Source organism: Mchenga conophoros, linkage group LG12 (genome assembly GCF_057382185.1).
Source record: "Mchenga conophoros isolate Kocher_MC1m ecotype Shallow Benthic linkage group LG12, M_conophoros_male_GT1.1, whole genome shotgun sequence".
Taxonomy (NCBI): Eukaryota; Metazoa; Chordata; class Actinopteri; order Cichliformes; family Cichlidae; genus Mchenga; species Mchenga conophoros.
This window is the reverse complement of record NC_140537.1, coordinates 14,827,854-14,850,731: the sequence shown is the minus strand read 5'-3', so window position 1 is coordinate 14,850,731 and position 22,878 is coordinate 14,827,854. Positions and strand designations below refer to the sequence as shown.

At 41.2% G+C, this 22,878-nt stretch overlaps 2 protein-coding genes across 5 annotated transcripts in view; both read right to left on the bottom strand.

Moving 5' to 3' along the window:
• Positions 1-1,227: 1,227 nt before the first annotated feature.
• On the bottom strand, positions 1,228-18,868 carry LOC146562297 (phosphatidylinositol transfer protein beta isoform). 2 transcript variants are annotated; one of them, XM_085293930.1, is made up of 11 exons: positions 18,767-18,868; positions 16,595-16,625; positions 15,131-15,276; positions 14,805-14,896; positions 14,675-14,682; positions 14,495-14,569; positions 14,332-14,415; positions 10,403-10,480; positions 7,906-8,016; positions 7,408-7,530; positions 1,228-4,286 (listed from the first exon to the last, which is right to left on the bottom strand). In XM_085293930.1, exons 1-11 carry the CDS (start codon positions 18,784-18,786, stop codon positions 4,239-4,241), a joined length of 816 nt encoding a protein of 271 aa, XP_085150056.1. In that variant the 5' UTR covers positions 18,787-18,868; the 3' UTR covers positions 1,228-4,238. The 2 variants fall into 2 exon arrangements, with proteins under 2 accessions (XP_085150056.1, XP_085150055.1); XM_085293929.1 differs by lacking the exons at positions 14,675-14,682; positions 14,805-14,896; positions 15,131-15,276; positions 16,595-16,625; positions 18,767-18,868 and adding an exon at positions 5,644-5,686 and having other exon boundaries at positions 1,228-5,273; positions 14,495-14,564.
• Positions 18,869-20,435: 1,567 nt separating this feature from the next.
• Positions 20,436-22,878, bottom strand: part of LOC146562296 (tetratricopeptide repeat protein 28-like) — a 196,806-nt gene continuing 194,363 nt past the window's right edge. For all 3 annotated transcript variants that reach the window (XM_085293926.1, XM_085293927.1, XM_085293928.1), the window contains one exon: positions 20,436-22,791. In XM_085293926.1, coding sequence (XP_085150052.1) covers positions 21,179-22,791 — 1,613 coding nt within the window. In that variant the 3' untranslated portion in view covers positions 20,436-21,178. The remainder of the gene's footprint in view (positions 22,792-22,878) is intronic.

Below are 22,878 nucleotides of genomic sequence, written 5' to 3'. Positions count from 1 at the left end.
GGCATCGCAGCTCCCTGGGTCAGGATGGGTTAAGCAGCATCTGTCATCCAAAAGAACCACCATTGTATTAAGGGGAGGGTGGCAACAGCCTCCTCCTCTCCCCATCCCACCCCACACGCATCGCTCGACTCCGCACCTCTCTCAGAACAACAGGAAAGACTCAGGAGAATCTCTGGGGCTAAACTTGACCCGAGCCCGGAGGATGAGGAAGCGCTCGTGACATCACTGCTAACCCGTGTAGACCAGAAATAACTTTCCTCTCCAAGAAAACCTGCAGCCACTGAGCAAATGTGGGCCCCCCCTGGGGAGGGCCACATACACAAACACAGTAGGCGTGGACCAAACTGAGTTTAAATCTTCACTTGTGCCACTTCCTATAAAAACAGAAGTTCTACCAGAGTGTGTTGTCTTGCGGCAGGAAACGCAGCCATGTGGTGCACAAACACTAGAGCAACTTTTTTTTCCTAGGTGTCGCAGGCCTACACGACTCATTTTGACAGATTTCAGGATACTGTGTGCTTATGCAATCAAGCGACAAGCCGCTATAACAAAGTGTTTGGAGCTGTAAACACCGAGGCTTTCTTTGGTAACGCGCCTGGATGTCCTGCTGTGTCAAGTCTCGAGCCTCTCTTCGAGATCCATTCCTTTCCTTCATCTGTTGCAGTATCTATTTAAATGACAGGGGCTCACTCATGACATGTCCCTTCATCTTCCTTGGGAGGGAGACACATGGACGGATGGATGCATGCCTACAGTAGACTACTGTGAGCTGCCACTTAACAGGAGGTGTGTGGGCGAGTCTGCCCATCTCCCCTTTTAGAAACAGCATTATTTGCTTGTTCTGTAGCAGATATAGCTGGTTTCCTTGCAGCAGGCACATGTGACTATTCCTCCACAAACAATAAAAAAAAAAAAGAAAAAAAAAAGGGCAGCTATCTCAGGCAGCAGACTGGTGGCTTTTCCTGCTCTTTAGCACAGATTCCGCTGTTTATTGTGCGACTCTCCTGACCTGCAGGTCGTAGAGAGCGCGGTCCACGCTGGAGTCACCAAAATCTGTAGGAAATTTTTGTCTTATCGGTAATCTACAGTACAGAACTGTCATTCAAAGAGCCAAAATGAAAGAAAGAGTAACATATAGCACAAATAAATAAATAAATAATAAATCTTTTATAGTATTTTAGCAAAGATTGTGACCATTTAAAGCTTTACAAATAAATGACAGCTCTCTCCTTTGCCCTGAGGACTGATCAAATCCCCCTCAGGCAAAACCTTTATTTTCTAGGAATCAGACAAAAACAGCACAAACTGAACTGCAAGAAACTTTGTCAAAAAAAGAAGAAAAAAAAGGAAATGTATTTATATTTAGATACAATATATAGACTTAGTAGCACAAAAAAGATGTGCAAAAAGAAAAAGGCACAATACATCATACATTCGTTACCACAACCCCTGATTTTTAAAAGCTGATCAGAACCTTTAAACACTTTTGTTAACATCATTGTTTTGAAGAATAGCAAACGACTGATTTAAGATTTTTCCTTTCCCCTCTCTCCACTGGGTTCTTGTTTTTTGTTTTTTTAAATTCATACACACATGAGGAATCATTCAAATGAACTTTGAAACACTAATTACACTGTTTGCTCAGAGACCTATGCATTCATGACCGTAACAAAGACAAAGGTGGCTCTAACACATAAAGACGATAAAAGCGAACAAGCTACATTATCTTTGCAGCCTCAAATCTTTGTCTTATTGTTAGCCTGAGAAGATTCTGTTATTGAAAACCGATGCTTCTGACAACAGTTTTCCAAATTTTCCTATATTAAATCAATATTTGCTGAACACATAAACACCATTTATTCTCTTTGGAAAAGCCAATTACCGTGGACATGGTCAGATTTGCCCTCACAGGATTGTCATTAACCAAACACACTAGAATACTTTCCTGAAAGTATTTAATCATATAATCTGCCTTGAGAAATAACGGGAAACCGATTACTAAACACAAATCCCAAATTTATGTTGGGCAATTTAAAACAGTGACACGCAACCAAAACAAACAAATATTCAAGAACATTACAAGGGAACACATGAGCAAACCACACATACTGTATACATGTAACACAAGCATAATTAATATTCAAGGCTGATGTGACACAATTCTGAAGCCTGAAGAAAAAAGAAAAGAGAGAGAGAGCTGGATGCAGAGCTGAAAAGCCAGAAAACATTAATATGGCAGCTCTTTCCAATGGCTGGTCTGAGGTAAAGATTTACATGACAAACGGTGCACGCTGGCTGTTATAGTAACAAAGTTCTGCTTGCGGGAATGGAAAGGAATTGCACTTCCACATATCAGGAAACAAAAGAATAACATACAAGTCTGCGCCCTGATAAAGCTCTTTTGTCAAGACTAGAATCAAGAATCCTAAGAAGTACCAGCTAACAGCTAATGCTAACCCTTACGAGGTGTGTGTCCACCAAAGTGTTTTTCCTGAGCACGAGTGTGTCGTGTATTTACGCTACGCAAAAAATAAAACGACAGCAGCTTGAAGTGGCACTGAGCTTCTTTTCTGTGCTCAACTTTATATAAGTTGTTTAGAGCTGTAAGAGCATATCTACAGATGACAACCAGACAACCACAGTATTGATATAAAAACAGTGCTTGGAGGAACATTTTATTTGTAAACCGGCTACCAGGCACAGTCGTGTATTTGAACCGCTTTGACATAAAATATTGTGTGGCATACTAATAGATCCTCTCACATGGGAAAAACAGAACAAAACAAAAAAGAACCCAAACCTATGTGCCTCTTAAGGGTTCAACTGGGTGCCTGACATTTTCCAAAACATTTGGTGGACACACTTTAGGGCATCAGGAAAAATGGCCAGTCAGAAATGAGAGAGGTAGCTAAAACAATGGCTGGCAGCAGAGGTTCATTAAGTGTAGTAGCTCTGATAGGTGTAAAGGCCTGGACACATAAGCAACTCTACATGGTACTGGTATCCACTAGGCACTGATAAGGCAATTGCAAATCTGTAAACACAGCTAGAATGATGCAGAGGAGGGGAGGCCTTCTGGAAACTGTCTACCTCAGAGAGCCGGAGGAGCGAGAAAGGCCTCTGGTGGTGGGTTGGGTGAGTGCAGCACAGTTTGGCTTGTGACAGAGGCTGGAGGGGTGTAGCACCATCTGTGGCTGTTTTTCAGTGCAGTTTGTTTTCCTCTAGGGACATCTTTTAGAGAGGTGAATGCTGCAATGTATGTTATGTGCGACTGTTTTCAGTATAGGGTGGGGGAGAGAGTTGTAAACATATTCAAAGTAACATCCTTTAGCTAAAAGAGCTCGCGAGGATCTGCCCCTGCTTGAGTTTCTCAAAGATCAGTCAGCACAAAGGTATCCACACCTGTGAGTGAGTGTGTGTGTGTGAGTGTGTATGGGTAAGAATGAATTCACATGTTTATGCTCTCTGCACACTGCATGTGTCATATGACTGAGTGCGTGTGTGGGCTTCCTGTTACCTTTGCATGTGGGAGTGAGAGTGAATACCTGTACAGACATGATTGTCAGTGTTAATAAGATGCAGTGCTTCGATAAGGTGAGGGGGGTGATGGAAGAAGGATTACAACGGGCCAAGACGCCAAGGCTGTTAGTAATCACTTAATGGAGGTTATGGCAGGAAGGAACAAGAGCATGACAAACAGTCTCCTGCCAGGGAATGCAAACCACACACTGAGCCACAGTGTGTACAGTGAAGACTGGGGAAGAGACAAAGAGAGGTCACAGAGGGCATCATTCTGTGAGGAATGGGGGGTTTTTTGGTAGGGAAAAAACAGGAGGTTGGGGGAGCTGGAAATATTTGGTCCAACACCTGCCACTGTGGAATCAAGCTGATGAATTTGCTTTTGTTTTTTTCTTTAAAAAGTAAATAGCTTTTCTTTGCATCTCTGCAGAAGACTAGGTCTCAATATCCTGATGGCCATAGCCGGCCTTTCTCTGTCCAAGATCAAAATTAACCTGAGTCTCATCAGCCAGCATCGTATCGGTGGCTATAAATCAATTCCTCACTGGATAGAATGACTATGATTGGGTTAAAGCCGGGGATCTGCTCTATTGATTGCAGGTAGCAGCGCTCCCTCCTCCACAGCGTGATTCAGTTAGGGTAAAAAAGTGGCACCAAAGGAGCCCGCTTAGCAGTCTTCACAACTGCTGTCATTGTGGGTGTGGTGTTTAAAATCCTTTTCATTCATCCGCAGCGCTGGTTCCTCGCACATCACCCTTTTTGCGAAGCTGTGGGGAAAGGGAGAGAAATAACACGCGTTAGATTTATGCAAGCTAAACACGTAAGGGAGAGTTCAGATGACGGCTTCAGGAGTCGCTGGTTACTGGGAGGGGTCGGACTTCTTTCTATTCATTAAATCTTACTTTTGGCTTTGCAAACCAGTAAAAATACATTACATTTCTTTTTGTAAACTGGAAAAAGGGCAGCTCCAAAAGTCCTTATCAAGCCTCCTGTTTGTCTTCTAGGTAGATAAAAGCATCACTTTCAAATTCTCCCACCCTGAGGCTGATGGCTTTGGAAAGTCAATTAGTGTTAGAATCTGATAGCCGAACACCTTAATGGAACAGTTCAAACCAACACTGGCTCTAAACAGAGGAATAGACAGATCTGATGAAATGGCACGAGGATTCACCCTCCCACTTCTCCATCTTTTCACCCCCCAATCCTCCCTCCCTTTCTCCTCAATCACAGCACAGACTCCTTCTCAACTGCAGAATTCCATTTGTATGTTAATGAGGAAAAAGGAGCCATCTTGAAACCCCCTCGTACACACCCCGTCCTCGCATACCTCCTCCTTCCACACCATCAGCACCCAACCACTATACTTAAAGAGTTCAGATATGACTATTAGTATACAGCTTCCTTAATGCTGGGTTTTTCCATTCACCCAGTGCTGTCTTTGTCTAGAACGTGAAGGGCAGTGACTTGTGTGTAGGCTGTTCTCACCACCACCCAAATGTGACCCTGGTAACCCTTGAGCTTTGAGGTTCAGGCTTGTTGCCCTGCTTGCCGCAGCCGTCTTTGATTGTACCAACCTGTTTACTTACTCCGAGGGAAAACTGGAAACACATGCTCAGCTGGGCGAGATGTGCGAAGGCAAATCGCAAAAATTCTGCATGCTGGTAGCGAGCCAGGAATGTTTGAGACTGGCCCACTTTGGCCGGTCCAGCCCAGATTCCTCCCTTGTTCTCCTTGTACGGCCAAAAGCTCCCAGACTGATATTTGGAGAAGTTTCAAGAGCAAGGCAGTGGAGAGGTTTAGAGTGAATGCAAGATGCAGAAACTGAAGCCTGTGATTTAGAAGTAGACTATTTTTCTATGGGGATTAACTGGACTGCAGGAACTTCTGTGTACATATATAACTACTTGTGTTAAACTTGTATGCTAGCCTTTCATAGGAGCTCTCAATTTGCAATAAAAGTAGGTTTTATTGCACATGAGCTATCAAATCGAACATTATAGCTCCTTCTTAAAACGAACAAAAGCAGTGGCAGCTCAGTAACCCTAAACGGCCTGGAATACCACAGAAGACAACTAAGAATGGAGGAATTTTTAAAGAAAAAGCCTGTTCACAACATCTAGCTACCTGAGGAGCACTCTTGAGGAGGTTGGCACACCACTGTCGAAGCCTATAATCAAAAAATGCCTTTATTAACATGAATATAGACAGTATGTAGTACAAAGAAGGAATAAGACTAAGATTAGCAAATCATTTGTCAGACATGGTGGAGGCAATGTTATGGCATGGGCTTCTGTGGTTGCCAGCAGAACTGGGTCACTGGGTATTTACTGATGATGTGATTACTGACAGAAGTAGCAGGATGAACACTTGAAAAACACATCTGTACTGCTGAGATTCAGTCAAACACTGTTATCCTGTGTTCAAATCGCACAAAGAGAAACATTACAAAAATGCAACCGAAGATGTTTTTGTGGTGAAGAAATGGATGCTTTTCACCAGTGTTTCCTCTTAGATGACTGCTTTTGGACCTCGAATGTGAAATGGCATGTGCACACACAAGCACAAGCACAGTGGAGTAAAGCCCTTTCTCAACACCGAAGAGCGCAGAGTGAAGTCGCACCATGCCATGAACAGCTGCAATCAGCCAAGCCGTGCTGGCTCGCTCCACTGCACCGCACAGAAAAACTAAAGTCGTCTAAAGTGAGCATCTAACGAAGCTCTGTCAACTTAAAACATGAGACAATATATTAAGACTTTTCACACATAAAAGGTTCCTGCAAGCAGACACTGTTTACTGTGAAGGTCAACCCTGAACTGGATGAGCCATTAAAATGGACAGACGGATGGAATAATAATACGAATGGTTAGGTTATATAAACTACTCCAACTTAGTGATTGGTTGTTAGAAAAATAAAGAAAATGATGCTGAAGTGTGCAAACATGGACACAGAATGTAAACTAATCCCCCAACTATAGAGACTCATGCAGAGTTACGGTTGGGGGATAAAAATACCCTGCACTTGGCAGACATTGTTACACATCACAAGCTGAGGCGAGACCATCATGCACTAGCCATGGGATACACTGGAACACAGGCGGCCTACAGATGACGGTGGAAATGTTTCGAATCATAATTAGCTATATGGCACGATGCGGCACAGCCTTGCCAGGCTAACAGAAACCCCATTAAGATGCTGCCCTACCAGTAACAACAAACAGCAGTACAAAGACCTACACTTGGCCTTGCTACTCCTCTGTAGCCTTTGTACAGAACCATTCTTACGCCTCTGGATAAAAATACAATAAAGGCAATCATAGAAATGGGATTATGAGGAAGAACAAACACTGTTCTCACAGTCATCCGTTTTGTGCTGATTACCAAACAGTTTAAGGAAGTTTAGTAACAAACAAAATGCATACATGAAAAGGAAAAAATATGACGATTGATCTTAAATGTAATATTATTGATATTGAAAATATTGATTTTAAAAAAACAAAACACTAAAAACTATGAGGTTTTGAATTCACATATATTAATAAAGGGCCTTTTACTTGTGCACTCGGTAAATAACACCAGGATCCACTCAAAGAAAGTCAGCTAGATCGCACCACTAGGGGTCAAAGACTCCACAGGGAGCCCTTAAGCCACTACATTTACTCCAGCAGTCCTCCGGCTTTATCACATTAGCACACTCTACTTCTAGTGAATGGAAGACAACAGCTGGATAACTAAAATTGGTGTTACACGGATTTTGCACAGCGAATAAGAGAAATTTAACCAAAGAAAGTGCTTAGGGTTGGGAAAGTTTTATTTTCTCTTGCACCAAATCCATCACTTACCAGACTTAAAGTTAAATTTTAACTGTGATTTTCTACTTATACACTCACCTCATCCAGTTCTCTCTGCGTTTCTGCCTCCATACGCCGTATATCATCCATATTTAGCTCCACCCACTTATCAATCCAACAGAAGAGCTGGCGATGGAAGTTTGTGAAGATCCTCTTCTCTTGCTGTGGTAGATAGCAGCAGTCTTGGTTAGGACTGGGTGATGTTTAGCATCAGTCAAGTGTTTATAAGTACATTTGAAACTTGAGAAACTCTAAATACAAATTACTCTACTGTATCCTACTGGCTTAAGTTCCATTTGACTATAGAGCCCCCAAACATTACCTCATCATGTTTGCAGTTACAGCTTGCTTATAATAATTAAGCACTAATTAAGCACTGCCCACCCAGACAGAAGAGGCACAGTATTGCATGCGCAAACTTGCAATACTCTCAATCTAAATATAACTCATAACGTCTTCTACTATATTTCGTTATCCTGTATTTATACATGTGTAATGCCAATAAAGTTGAATCCTAATCCCAAATATGTCACTAACCTCGTGGATGAAGTTCTCCACTTTGGTCTGCAGGCCCCACCACTTGAACTTGACTGTGACTAATTTGTAGGCACACATCCTTGGGTATTCAGGATTACTATTCAGCTCTTTCTGTTGAGAGGAACAGGGAAAAGAATCCGACTTACAACCCGTCACTATATCAGAATAACGCGCTGCAAAAACTTGACAGAAACTTTCCAATGAGAGAACAGTTGTAAAAGCAGCAGAAGGCATTATTTTTGACAAATCTAAGATTCGTTCATTAATGCATAATGCTTTGGGCATGAAGGTTGCTGAAATAATTATCAACATGAAGATGTGCTGTGCACAGATAAAAGTGCCCTAATCTACAGCACACTTTCTAAATCTATCCGCTGCTTGCACTCTGCCGCGCGCTCTGAAGAAGAGAAGAAGAAAAGAGGCTGGGTGTTGGGAGGGGGGACCACAGCAAAGTGGATAAACTCCAGATGAAGGGACCATTTCTCTGCCTCCACCCTGACAGCGACACCGTTCCCGACAGGCATGTCTTTGTGGCCACAGAAGGCAGATAAAACGGTGCTCACGAAGCGATAAGGGCGCCGCAGTGCAAAGCCGGTTACATTATTAACACCTAGGACCTGCTCGCCCCCAGAACACACACACTCTCCCTCTGAGAACACCTGTTTAATTAATCACTTCATTCTGGCTCGGCATTCCAAAAAGAAAATGCCACAGACCCGCCTCAATCGCCCTCATCCCACTGCCGTTTGATGCTACGATCATGGAGAAGCGTGAGAGAAGGGAAATGAGAAACATTTCTAAATTTGCAGTGGGTTTAGAAAAGTTGTCATCGCTAAAGGAGAACTTCACATGAAACGGATTCTACATCAAAACACTTACGGTGACATTTCTTCTCTCCCTCTCTGTGCCCCACTCAAAGGAGCAGAAGTTTTCAGAAATACAAAGGGTACCGATATGCAAGCATGTGTGCATGCAGAGATAGACAAGAGTTTTATTGCTCTGAGAAGCTGGCAGAAATTGTGCCTCTGTTGTCACATAACTACTTTCTCCCCCCACCTTTTCAAAAACAGTCTTTTTCCATGTCCACAGCGGACGGGAAAGTGATCTAATTAAAAACACAAAATAAAAGTTGTGCTTCTTTATTCATACTTTTTAAAGCTGTTTGGCTGCCTTTGTTCTGCAAAAATTCTTGAAGCAGAGGAAAGTTTCCCATGGTGAACTTTGAGGGCTCCACTGCAGAATAGAAATCCTCTGTGCTCCAACAGCGAACAGGACCCGGTCGTGTGGCTCCGGGGTACGGCGGGGTTTACAGGCGAAAGCAACATAACTACTGACAAAGTTTCTCTGTGGATGAGCTACTTTTTGACTTTTTACCCCTTATCAAAATATGTCCCTCTTTATACAGAACTGCTGTTTGCCAATTTAGACTCTGAGTCCACAAACGGACACTTTACTTCCAGCTGTGGACGAAGCCTGAGTGTTCTTGCAGCTCTGTAAGTTACCTGTAAAAGACTTTTAATGCCTAGATCTCATCACATAAACCTGCTATATAAACCTGCTGCAGGCACATCCACACAAAACACAATCTTTGGCTGACCCAATATGTCCAAGCTGCACTTAGACTTTGGAGATCAAAACATTGCAGCAACTACATACAATGCACATGACTGTACAAAGTCATGAAATATAGAAGCAAAATCCATGAGAGCAAGACTACTAATCCAGGTCTTGATTAGGGATGGGTATCGTTTAGGTTTTATCCGATACCGGTGCCAAATCGGTACCTTTGAAACGGTGCCGGTGCTCAAACCGGTGCTTAAAGAATGGAGAACACAAAATTGGTCCAAAAACCTCTCATGTTCAGCTGGTTTTTTGTAAAAAGATAACAATGTGTGCCTTTTCTGCAGCTATGGGGCATATATGGTATCACTCTTGGCTGGAAGCAGTGCTTAATCAATGGAAAAAACACAAACTTTGTCCAAAACCTCTCATGTTTAACTGTTTTCCACTTTTTCTTTGGTCATTTTAGCCTTTTTGGCCAGGGTGAAGGGAGTATCTGCCATCAAACAAGAGGACAGCCGCATGTAGCTATGATGAGGTTTGCTAGTTCACTTTACATGCATTAATGTAATAACGTGGTTAGCCTACTCAACGTAAATTACACACTAACAACATTAAGCTACTCACGCAGAGAAGAACGGCTGCTGCTGCATCATCATCCGTCATCATTTCTGCTACACTGGCAGGGCTAGGGGCCAGGACTCTCCTCTTCGGGTTTTTTGGGGGATATTGCTAACTCCGGGTCAGATAACAGGCAACCCACGCACAGTAGATGCGCTCGGTGTGAGGTCTCGCAGCAAGCTATCATACGGCGCATTTCTGGGCTTTTTAAAAAAACGCTATGCGTCGCCAGCTGTTTCATCGGATTTGAGGTGTTACCTCCTTTGACAGTATCACAGTATCAGTTAAAAATATATGTAGTTTACAACAGCATTACCTTCCAGTTGGGACCAAGAGGTCCTCTCCCAGTCTTGACAGACTTGAAAATGGCAGGATCCTCATCTTCCTTGTAGTCCTACAATGAAACTTTCAGTTACTTTCATTAGTAGAATATATAGCACAGAATATTTAACAAAGCTGAGGCAAGCTTATTTATGAATACTGGTATTTGTTTCATCTTGCAACAAGAGCCAAGAAATCAGCAGGATTTTACCCCAATTTAAAAAAAAAACAAAAACATAGACACCGTTTTTAAATGAAAAGATGGAAATGTGGGACAACTATTCAACGACGAGAGTAAGGGAACAAAGAGCAGAAACAGCTTAGCTACAAGAAAAGTCAGAAGAGGGCTTCTCCCTTTTCACAAATCCTTCCATCTCTGCAGATAATGTCACAAAGCAGGACTAGAACACAGCTGTGCTCACAAGTGGCTTGAAGATAAGACCGATCTGTGTATGGGGGCTCTGACACTTGTTTAATTAGGGTGAGGATGCCAGTTAACATAAGTGAATGTACTTGCATCTACCTGATGTGTGCTGATGAGGATTTGTGCTGCTTATTTAAGTTTGTATGTCTGCAGCTCCAACTGCAAAATAACCTTTTACCCCATATACAGTATCCAATTCAAAAGGTCATGTCCTGCCAACATATTCTGGTGAACTAAGCACTTTTGCCCTTTAATTTTTTCCCCCAATGCACCAAGATCTTTTTGTATTAAAGGGTATAGTAAAATGTAGAGGGATACTGAGCACACGTGACGAGCACGAAAAATTTAACAGACCTGACTTTCTCATAAAAAAATAAAAATAAAAATAAAAAAAAAGACAAGAGAAATAGTAATAAAAATAAATGAAATGGCTTTAAAATTATCAACAGCTCAAGGGCCCAGCAATTTTAAATAAATCATGATGCGCCTGAAGCTAAAAGCTACTTTTTCAGGGCTACTATCCAACAGGAGGGTGCCAAACGTGTGGAAAGAAATAAAAACGCACCACTAAAAAACACACACACAAACACACACACACACACACACACACACACTCTCTCTAATTTGGGTGTTTTAATGCTGAGAGCTCCATCACTATAACAATACACTGTGCTGCACTAATGAGGTCTGTGAATCGATGTGCCGTGGTACGCGAAAAGAAGCCATTTCTAAAAGAGTGTGTATTAGACTGCAAGTGTGTTTACGTCGAGTGTGTGTTTGTCTAGTTCCGGCACACGCAGCACTGTGAACCTTAATTACACTAACAAACTCATCTGTGCTGGCGGTACGCCCCAGAGCCTGCAGTCATGCCCGAGGCTGAGGGCTGATAGGGCCCTCAGACACAACACACTCCTCCAGCAAGGCAAACACGTCCGCCTCGTTAACTACCCACCGCAAACAAACATGTACACACACAGAAACTAGGGCTTCTCGGCCAAATAGCCACATGTATGCTTGCACGCATACCGGCAGTCACATTGAAATGAGGCAATGTGATGTCAAATAAGAGCAATAACCTGCAACATCTTCAAATATGATTTCAGAGATTCCAAGCAGTATTCAAATCTTTAATTTATCCTCAACTGGTATGTGTACGTTTTTAAATACAAAGATCTCTCCAGTCAGCTGGCTGTATTGGGACACACTCCTGAAATCAACTATTTTTAATGCACTGTGTTATTACAGCACAGCAAACACATTTTCAAACGGTGCAAAGAAACAGACCACAAAAAACACAAGTAAACAAAACAAAACTAAGAAGTAACATAGCCCAATAAAGCAGAACAGTCAGCCAAGTACACGACAGCCCAGAGAGCAATTAATGTTCTGTGTCTTTATAAAGAAATACAAAGAGAGACTGGGGAAAAACTCACAGACAAACCAAACCAAAATAAAAAAATACCAAGGAGATGGGCTGGACCTGATGCCAACTTCAGTAAAATATTTATAAAATGGGTCAGGATTGACTAAAGGTTTATGAAGATTGCCAAAGATTCTCTTCACTTGCAATGCTCTACTTATCGTCGATGCCACGAGCACAGGCAGCTTTTTCAGCTCCATGAATGCATAATCATACCTGAAAAATCAAGTATGTTGCTGTAAGAACAACATACACAACTGTTTTGAAGCTCATGACAGCCTGTAAATAAAATCCAAATGTTGAGTTAAGTACTAAAAAATGTGCTCCAGTCTCTCTCGTGCTTTTTAAAGTGGTGCCTGGCTGACATATGACTTGGTGAGTTACAAATCTGAGATATCTGCGAATAGTTTTTTCCTCACAGACACACAAAACATCAACATACACATTAAGTAAAGTGACTCTAAACTAGTCGTAGGTCTAAATGTAAATGATTGTCTGTGGCTCTGTGTTAGCACCATGGCCCTGAAGCAATTTTTAGGAGGGAAGAAGAAGGGAAAAAAAAGGATGGATAAGCACTGTTTGTGAACCTGGAAAACTAAAAAATATATAGACACAATATCCTTATTTTTATTATCTAAAACTGAGGATATTGTATGACTACAATAGGCTTTGATAGACGCGTTTATTGTGATTCTGGATGTCTACAAGACTAAGTCAAGTACTTTCAACAAGTTTTTTGTTTTTTTGGGGGTTTTTTTAACTGTAAAATCTGTAATGATTTTGCCAAACCTATTCCTGACATATGCCTGCCAAACAATAATAATTTTAAAAAACCCTAAAACTAAAAGTGAAATTAATATAAACTACACACATTTTCAAACAATAAAAACAAAATTGAAACGAGAAACACACTTTGGAAACTAAAGCTAAAGCCCAGCAAAAAAGTAGAAGAAAAAAAAAAATCATTGTGAATAAACAGCTTAGCAGGAGCTAGAAGATACTGAATTCTAATCTGTCTAACAGTCATTATAATTTTCAAAATATTTTATTAGCCTCCCTGAAACTGTAGTAATAGTCAGTGAATATGCACAGACACATTAAGTGCTACTTCTTCTTTAACTAGGACATCCGGTTGATTACCAGTTTATATTAACTGAAAAAAACAAAACAAAACAGAAAAACAGATGCACACAGCTCTGCTTGTGTTGAAGCCTTGATCACATCTTGTGAGTCCAATAGGTTCCACTCAGGTCCTAGTGATCAGTTGTTTATGAGACAGAGCACAGTGTCTGCATATCTGCCAGTTTTTCCTGTCCGCTGTGGATTTACACTACAATGCACCAACTACAAGTACACCCCAAGTGGCGGACTTCAAAGAATGACTACTTGGCTGTCAGGACTTTGGCTGTCTGTGTCCGTAGCTGAGAATAATCAATGCTTAAGAGCAAGACAAAGTTGAGCAGAGAAACCACATGCTGTGACAACATGTGATTTATATGGACGGCGTGATTTCTGACCAAACCAAGAGCAAATCTTTACTACATAAACTAAACCGATTTAGCCAAATGATTGTTCCCTGAAACTCCACAGATGAAACGACCATGTGTCAGTTAGCTCGTCTGTATTGTTTTCATGAATTAAACTCTGACTCTAACAGTTTGAGAGTGCTATATAGGCAAGAGAAAGGATCGCACAAACACCGTTTATTCTGGATTTTAAATTGGACTGCAGTAATATCACACCAGAGAAACATGCAGTAAGTCATAAGTCACACAGACTGCTCAGTAGTAACAAAATGCTCTTTCAGCTACTTTCAGATATGTATGCAATTCAATAAATTGGTTAGACGAGAATAGAAAGAAAGTGCTGTTTCATTTCATCAGTGTTATTCATCTGCATCCCTATTACATAGGAAAGGCTAGATGTCGTTTTTCTCTCTCCCTGGAAAACGCATATATATTCAAATTAAATCATAAACAGAGCCATAAAACACCTGCTTACGAAACATTCTCATGACAAAGAACTGTAATAATCAAAGTTGTCCACATGAAGGCGCCATACTGTGTATGAAGCTACTTACAGCATGGGCCACTTGACTTCTGTCTGCAATGTCAATGGGCACCACCGTTACATTCTTCCACGTGGAACTGTCTAGTTTGTGCACCTGAGCAAATACAAAAAGATATGTTAGAAAATAAAACTCATGATTCATACTAGACATCCGTTTGCTTTGATGTCCTCACATTTTCTTGCGTTCCAAGGTCTGGTTTGTGCCATGTCTCAATTTTAATGAAGAAATTATCTTTCATATATTCATTCTAGAATAAAGAGAAAGAAGAAACATAATGAAGAAAAAAAAATTATGTAATTCTTTTCTTATTAACTTTAATCTTAGCTAATAAAACCCATTTAGGGTTACATACCGTCACAACTGTTCCAGGTTAAGCATGAAGGAAAAAAGGGGGGGAAGAAAGACAAGACATGTTAATTTAAAAGTGAGAAGAAGAGTTTCAAGGCAAACCTAAACTAAGTGGTGCTGGGAAGGGGACTCACTGGTTCTGCAGTAGGGGTAGGCATTCCAAGCCTTTTCATGGAAAATCAGGGCACCTTCAGGAGCTAGGAGTCTCACAAATCCTGGGACTTTACTGTAGGGTGTGGTGGAGGGTAGGAGGTACAGGTAAGAGAAAGGAAGGAGGAAGACTTATCACCTATTTTTTCTATAGCAAAGATTGCACAGTTAGCAACTGAACTGAAAATGCTTCACAGATAAGACAACACTGACACTGCCTGGTAGCACTGCACTATTACACTATAAGAAAGAATCAATGAAGCCAATAGTGGAGTTCTAAAAAACAAGAAATACAAAGGAAAGCACATACCTCTTTAGGTGGTAAATTTTGTGTGTGTACTGTCCTTTTTCTCCATCTTTTTCATATGGCTCATTCTTGAGTACCTCAATGCCCTCACCACCACCCGTCTCATTTTTACTCGCTTCAGCCACAGAAAACAGCTGCCCCACTTGATACTGCAAGACAAACATAATATAAAAACATGATGCTAGACAGTAGATTTAAGTACTTTTTACTGTGACATACATCTAAATCATAAACCAATTCTTTCTCTTCCTAACATTTTGAAAGTTTCCATCTAATAAAATGATATAGGCTTATTGTGAACACAGCAACGCTTTTTAACCAAACAGTAATCAATGTACATTACTCCTGAGAGCTCAAGGGCAACACAGGAAATCTAAAACTGTCAGAAAAGTAAATCAAATATTTTATATGGATGACATTTTTTTTTAATTCATTCATTTCTCTCTGTCTTTCCCATACAGTGAAATTGTAGGAACAGAACCCAACCCATGACCTGTTTTGTAAAACTGTGCAAAAAAAAGTAACCATAAAATTCTTAAGCTCTATTATTGTCCTGCTGCCACTCTAGTGTAGGTTAGATTTCTATAACGTGCAGAGAAAACTTGCTGAAGAGCTAAATGTTTAAGCCAGCTTTTTCAGTTCTGCTGCTGTGTTCCCCAATTCCACCATCTTAAAGCTAAATTAACTTACTTATGATGTTTGAACATCAAACAGCAGAAGAAGAGAATGACTAATAATCAGCTACCATAAGTCTTGTTAACATTTCTTCCACAAAGACAAGAATTACTTTTCAAATATTTTGAATTTGGATATGCAGCACTAATTGCCAAGAGATTGTATCCCAGCAGCTGGCTGAAAGTCTGGGATTTATTACAGAAATGTCTCTAAACACAGAGAACAATTGCTGGCTCAAACAAACAACATCTGCAAAATTAAGCTTTTTCTTGGTTTTAGCAGCCAGCAGCCAAGACAACAGAAATGATACAACACTGCCATGTCTTTATTATCAGCGAGTGGAAAAGAACTGTCTTAAACAAAAGGCACATGTCAGAGACTTGCAACATTTCCTTTTGGCCACGCCACAGTGACACATTAAAGCCCAAAAAAGGAACTGAGGGTTGACTCAGTTTAAACAGTCAGACTAACTGAGGATGGACTTTTTTTTCAAGCATCAATATGGGCTCGTTTACAACCACACAAACAGTACAGGCACTATAGAAAAGAAACTACATATTTGTAAGTATGAAGAAGTGCATTTCATATCCTTTAACATTATTATGACTTTTTCCTTATTTAGTTATTATTAATTTATTGTAACTTTTTATGGCTGTTAATGTCATTATTTTGTTATTGTCAACATGATTATGTGTCAACGGCATCAACAAAGAAAATATAAGCAGACTTGACAAAAAGTTAATCATTTACAACATCTTAATAGCATAACAAGCTATTAAGCCACTTACTCACCTCTTCGACACTACAGGGTAAAACCACACGGCTGCAAAAGAGAGAAACATATGATGAGTAACTTTCATGAAGCACGCATTTCTCAAATCCGCTGTTTCATATTAGACAATTTCATGAGATAAACTATCATTCCACATCAATCTAAAGCAGCGACCCATATATGAGAAGGAGTATTCTTCTAGACGTATGCCGACATTTGTATTTTTAAGAGTGAGTTAGAGCACATACTAATAGGACAAAAAAAAGAAAACACTGCAGATGCATGTGGCATAAATAATACAGTAATAATACATCCTAAAACAATAAAACTGACTCTGGAGCCTGAAATGTCTCTACATCTTGGCAGTAAAGCCTGTATAGCCTTTGTTATTGAGATTATTTATAAAAAGGTTCAGTCTCTAAATATTACTCATTACCATGCCAAATCAGCATGCACATTTACTCACGCCTTATATTATTGTCTGTATTCACAATGAATGCAACATGACAATTGCCTGTCAGGTCACACAGTATGCAGAAAAGTCCAGAAGAAGCAATGAGAACATAACTACAGGGACTCCAGATTACAAAACCAGAAGAACCACGATGACACACAGAGACCTGCTCACTGCCAGGAACAGGAAGACACTCAAAGTTACTCTTCCTGAGGGAAAAATACTTCTAGAACCACCCATAGTGACATACTGCTGACATCAGCAAGATGAGAGGAACCTATTACTAGACCTGGTTGAAAAAGTTAGAGCTGAATTAAGACAAAACTTTATGGGACTACAGAAAGTTTATTTTGTTGTTGTTGTTTGTTTGTTTTTTAATAATGTGAGTTAGGTGGGGCCAGAAATACAGTGAGCTTAGCCGAAGCAGTTTAATTAAGAAGACAAAACAGATCTGAATCTATTATTCAAGATTTCTAACCATTAAAGACCATCCCTGGTCAAACAAGGCTGAACTAAATGTCATCCACCATCAGATGTTTTGTTTCAATGCTGCTAGGACTTGTAATTAGTGACGTTTAAGTTTGAAGCAAACAAAATGTGCAGGCAACATCAGAAGATGTCAAATTTATCAAACCATGTGAGCCTGAGTGCAGTGAGTGATTGTGGGGTGTTAGGGATGCGGGAACAGTCTTCCTTCACTCCTGTAGGCCAGTAAGTGGCCACATGCAATAGTGCAGGTAGTGCCAATTCAGACTTCCAGTGCTTCTTTTTGCTTACCACACAGGGACTTTCATGGAATTAGGGCGCCACAGTGCTGAGGTGCATGCTGGCAGCAATACTGTGTTATATTTAAGGAATAAGACAATGTTGTAACAAGGTTTTTACACAAGTCAAATCTAAGTCAATCCTTATTTTCAGAATTCCCGTGCGATGCAAAACATGACCCATTCACATCCTCCATCTACCCATTTATATTCACTTTCTTTATCTCTAAAAACGTTTAAGTGTTCAGTCTTCCTGCCTTGAACCCAATTCATTTGGTAAGATGTGAAGTAAGAAGCCTGCTTACATATTCAGCCTAACCCAAGGATAGCGGTTTTACAAATGGAAACTGAAATCTTTTATGCAATTTCAAAACCCAAAAGGCTAAGGCTAACAGCTGCTAGCTTCGTCTTTACTACATGCAAAATGATTGATGCTTGAAACAGACAGGAGTGAACAAACTACCAATTCGTTAAGTAATCAAAATGTGTTATGCTGGGGTGATTAGCTGGCGCCGACAGTTTCTGAGTCAATACTGCAAAGACAGCGAGAACTTACAGCTTCCAGTTAACTTCCCCTCAGGTTAGGCAGTTAGCTAAATTAGCGTTAGCAACTCGGGTGCCAATTCGAGGCTTTGAAAAAGAAAATGTCTGCGCTTTAAAACCACATAACAAAAACCGCAGATTGAAGCGTTTAGAAGCCATCAGCTTGGCGATAACATATGAGAAACTACAGGAAACCAGCAGCTGTCAGAGAATGACAATCTGCTGTCAAAGCCGGTAGGCCAGAGACGCTCTTGGCCAATCCCATCCTCCCCTCGTGTGCCTGACGCTGACCCCGAGACAAGATGAAAAGTTTGCATCAGCGCACAGGGACTGAAAAAAAACTGCCGTGAGTGCACGGATCTATACTAACCTATAGAGTGCTTTCAGAAATAATAAGAAAAGTACAGTTTAAACAGAAACCCCGCACTTACTACTCCTTGATGAGAACCATCTTAACTTCTTCCTCTCAGTAGTGCCCAGCTACCACTAACTGACGTCATGGGCTACTAAGTGAGGCGGCAGGTCCCTCCTTCTGCAGCGGTGATTTGCGGAATGACGGAGAGGTGGGCCTAACGATTGGCATCATCCAATGAAATCTCTCTTTGGTGACTTTAAACCCACCCACTGTATTTGAGGATTACTTAGAATCCGTTATTCCACACTTGAACGCGTAAAAAATATATAAATATACTAAATATACTAAATATATAATATATTAATAATTAAAAAAGTTGAGCATGTGGTTCCATTAATCTATAAATCTGTAAATAATAATTACTCCATATTTAATTAAAGACGGTACAAAGACACAAACACTGAAACCGAAATGTAATTTTCTTTTGTTGTTACTGAAATAAGCAAGGTATTCCCTGAAAAAGATGACTGGATAGTAGCTTATGTTATCCCAAAACCTATATATACTGTGTAGGATTAGGTGTGCAAGTTACCCATGTCTTGTGCATCAGTCCATATTTTTCCATATTTGTTGCACCATATTTGTTTCAGGTCATCAAACAAATTGTAATATTTAACAGAGAAGTAAATATAAACTGCAGTATTTAAATGATAATTTCATTTAAAAGCTACTATACCTATCAGGCCCTGTTAATAACCAGACCTGGGTGTGACTAGTTTAACTGGACTAGCTTTCCAAAAACATAAACACAACCCCCCAAAAAAAACCCCATAGAAGTTTGACAAACATACAAAAAGAAACCCCCGTAAAGGGCAAAAAGTGTCAGGGCACTGTCTGTGACCCAGTGTTTTCTAGTTCTGGACATCATGCTATTTGCTTTTGAATATTCATTGCGATTCTTAGGTTCATGGTTATTCTTTCATCATGTTTTAAGTTTGTTTCTGTTAGCCTTCAGTTCTTAGCAATCTTAGTTCTCTCTCAGTGTCTAATCTTCTTCTGTGTTTAGTCAGTCTTTGTCGCCGTGTTTACTCGTGTCTCCCCAGTCACTGTGTCAAGCTTGCGTCTGTTGTTTCCTGTCCTATTTTGATAGTCTCCTGTCCTGTATCCAATGTGTTCACTTTGTTCAATCTGATTTGTTCCTCCTGTGTTGTCCAGCTGCCTCTACTTCCCTGATCATCCTTTTGTGTATTTATTGTGTGAGTTTCCTTTTGTCCCTCGTTATATCATCTGTTCATCTAAGCTCATGTTTCTGATCTCGGTTTCCATGTTTCAGGTTTTCACATTCCAGGTATCTAGTGTTTAGTATATACCTTCCTCCAGTTTAGCATTGTTAGTTTAAGCTTAGTCCCCGTCCATCTTTCTTTTTAATTTTTTTGTACAGCCAAAAATAAACTGTTTGCTTTTCGTTAAGTCCAGTTCCGTCTCCTTAGTCTGTATTTGCGTCTGCTCTCTCTACTCCAGAGGATCTGACGTGACAAAAAGAGGGCAAATATTTTTCTCATTATATTGTTCATATTACTTTCAGCTTTAGCCATGTTATATTTGTACTATATTCAAGTAAATATAAGATTTAAATGATATGCTAATCATTTCTCTTTTTGCGACAGCCGTCCCAACTTGAACTGGAATAAGGTCTCTATAGATGTATGAAGCCACACAAAAGAATAATGTCAAGAATACAAGAAAGCAAACATGATGCTTTATTGAAACAGTTTACTGATAAATGACAGATGGTTGTCATGAAACTTTCATGTTTAATCTAAAAAAATCATGGGCTAAAAAGTCATACATGGTACTTAACACTGAATAGCAAGAGAATCCATGCTTCAGAGCAGACACTCAATTCACAAAGAAATCAGGCAAAATGCCCTTTTGATTTCAATAAAAAATATTAAATCTTTTTCTCCACTCTATCCATCTTTACATGGTACAGGTTTGTTCACTTTTTAATCATATAAAAACGCTTAATACTGATTGTGAAACACTGGAATTAATTTACAAAACATAATAATAATTATTATATTAATAACAATAACAAACAATAACAATAACCATTAAATTTAAAAAAAAAAAAAAAAAAAGGAAGAAATCAGTCATAGCTGTTGCATCTTGGCCCACACGAACAGCAACGTTTTTTGGGGGAAAAAATACCAAATGGCATTTACATCTACCTGACACACAGTTACACACAAACACAGTATCAGGTCGTTGAGTTTTTTTCATTGCCATTTACAGTGTTATGGGCACAAAGACTAGACGCTCTCTAAAGCACTCATGTGCCTCTGCAGAATCAAACTCACAACCAAAGAAATCCTTCTCGCTGTCAGTCAACCTTGATGGACCAATGGCGGTCCCCAAAAAGTGCCCTACCCCTCCAGCACCCAGGATAGTAAATGATAGATAAAAGTATTGGACCGTTTTAAATGTCTCAGCATTTAGAGGAAGGGAAAAATCTTCCAGGTGACAGGAACTTGTATCCATTGCCAGCAGGTAGTCGGATAGAACGAGCACCAGGGCTACTGCTAGTGGAAATAGTAGGTGATGGGGCCACTTTTCTGGGGTTGGAACAGTGATGTCCATTGGAAGAGTTCTTGCTAACCCTATCCAGTGACTGCAGCCCCAGCTCCCGCAGCTCCAGGCTGTCTTGGGTGTCGTTAGGGGAGCAGTGGCGCGGGGAGAGGTTCAGAAGACTTAGTACATCTCTGCTGGCAGAGGCGAGAGGACCGGGTGTGCTGTGGACAGCTTTGACAGGACCTAGATGTTGCTGTTGTTGGGCCGCAGCATTAGCCCAAAAGGTCTTCAGATTGTGGATAGCTTGTACTTTTTCATCAATGACCCCTCTTCTTAGTCGATCCAAATCCGCCGTGTCAGCTGATGTAGAGCAGGCAGAGCCTGTAGAGGAGTAGGAAAGAGCAGGAGATGGAGCACTACCAGCAGGGGACTGGTGACCAGAACTGGGAGACACGTTGCTCGGGGAACGAGAGATGTGGCCACTGTACGGGGAGCTCGGGTACTTTAATTTGAACTGTGCGTGAGTGTCTGAAGTGGGTGAAGGATGGCTGCCCTCCTTTTGGGAAGACTCAGAGACCGCAGGGCTATTGTAGCCAGAGCTTATCTTCTGCAGTGAAGAAGATCGGGAGGGAGGTTTGGGTCTTGGGGAAGACTGAGCTCGACCACTAGCGCCGCTGTTAGGACGGCTGAACGCACTAGTTTCAGAAGAGCGGAATGCGCTACTCCGTGCTGAGGTTCCTCCAGCTGTCCCGGCCTCTGCACCAGCCCTCTGAAGACTACCCACAGCACGCAAATGGCTGTGAGTCTCTTCCAGAATCTTCTGGGCCAGTTCCTGAGGATCTAGAGGGACAGTTTTTTCTTCCTGAGACTTGACAGTGCTGTCCGTCTCAGTACTGGACTGGTCAGATTCTCCTGTATCTGAGCTGCTCACCTTACCGACTTTCTGAAACGGTGAGTTTGGGCTGGGCACCAGGTTTGTTTTGACGGGAGATGTTGGGGTGCTGACACTGCCCCTCGATGATACAGAAACAGTGTACCCTCTCCCCGTTCCTGTGCTGGAGCCACCGACGACACCCCTGCCTCCCCGGTGGTGGCGCTGGCTGTGGCCTGGTGGCAAAGGCAGAGAGTCACAATGACTTCCCAGGGGCTCACTGCTGATAATGGAAAAGCCCTCATATTCCTCCTCATCTCCGCGGGCTCCCGCCACTGCAGCAGCTGCTCCATGGGGAGACGAGCGGCTGCGAGGAACATGAGGGTGTTTGTGGACCGAGTAGTGTGCTGTGACCCCACCGCGCTGCCGATGAGCAAGGAAATCACAGTCTGACTTGGAAGCAAAGCTCATAGAGGAGGCTACAGAGCTAAGGCTATAAACAGAAATGGCATCAGATACTTGATTGTCCAGGCAAGGAGGAGAGAAGGGAAGGCTTGAGTATCCCATGGGCAGGGGGTTTGACACAGACTGGGCTGAAGCTAGGGACTCAAGGGAGGATGAGCTGTCCAGGCTCAAGCGTTTGGGCAGTTCTGTGGAGTCTGAACATAAAAGAAAAGAGATGATGAAAAATGTGACATGAGATAAACACAGGATAAAAACGGGCTGTTAAAAAGTGCCAATGCACA

What these genes read in the sequence shown, in the direction of transcription:
- LOC146562297 (XM_085293930.1), bottom strand. Translation starts at nt 18,786, where the DNA reads ATGGTTCTCATCAAGGAGTA. An exon ending in AAAATTTACCACCTAAAGAG is followed by an intron (nt 14,897 to 15,130) that starts GTATGTGCTTTC and finishes CACACCCTACAG; the next exon opens with TAAAGTCCCAGGATTTGTGA. An exon ending in GAAGTCAAGTGGCCCATGCT is followed by an intron (nt 10,481 to 14,331) that starts GTAAGTAGCTTC and finishes GTTTCATTGTAG; the next exon opens with GACTACAAGGAAGATGAGGA.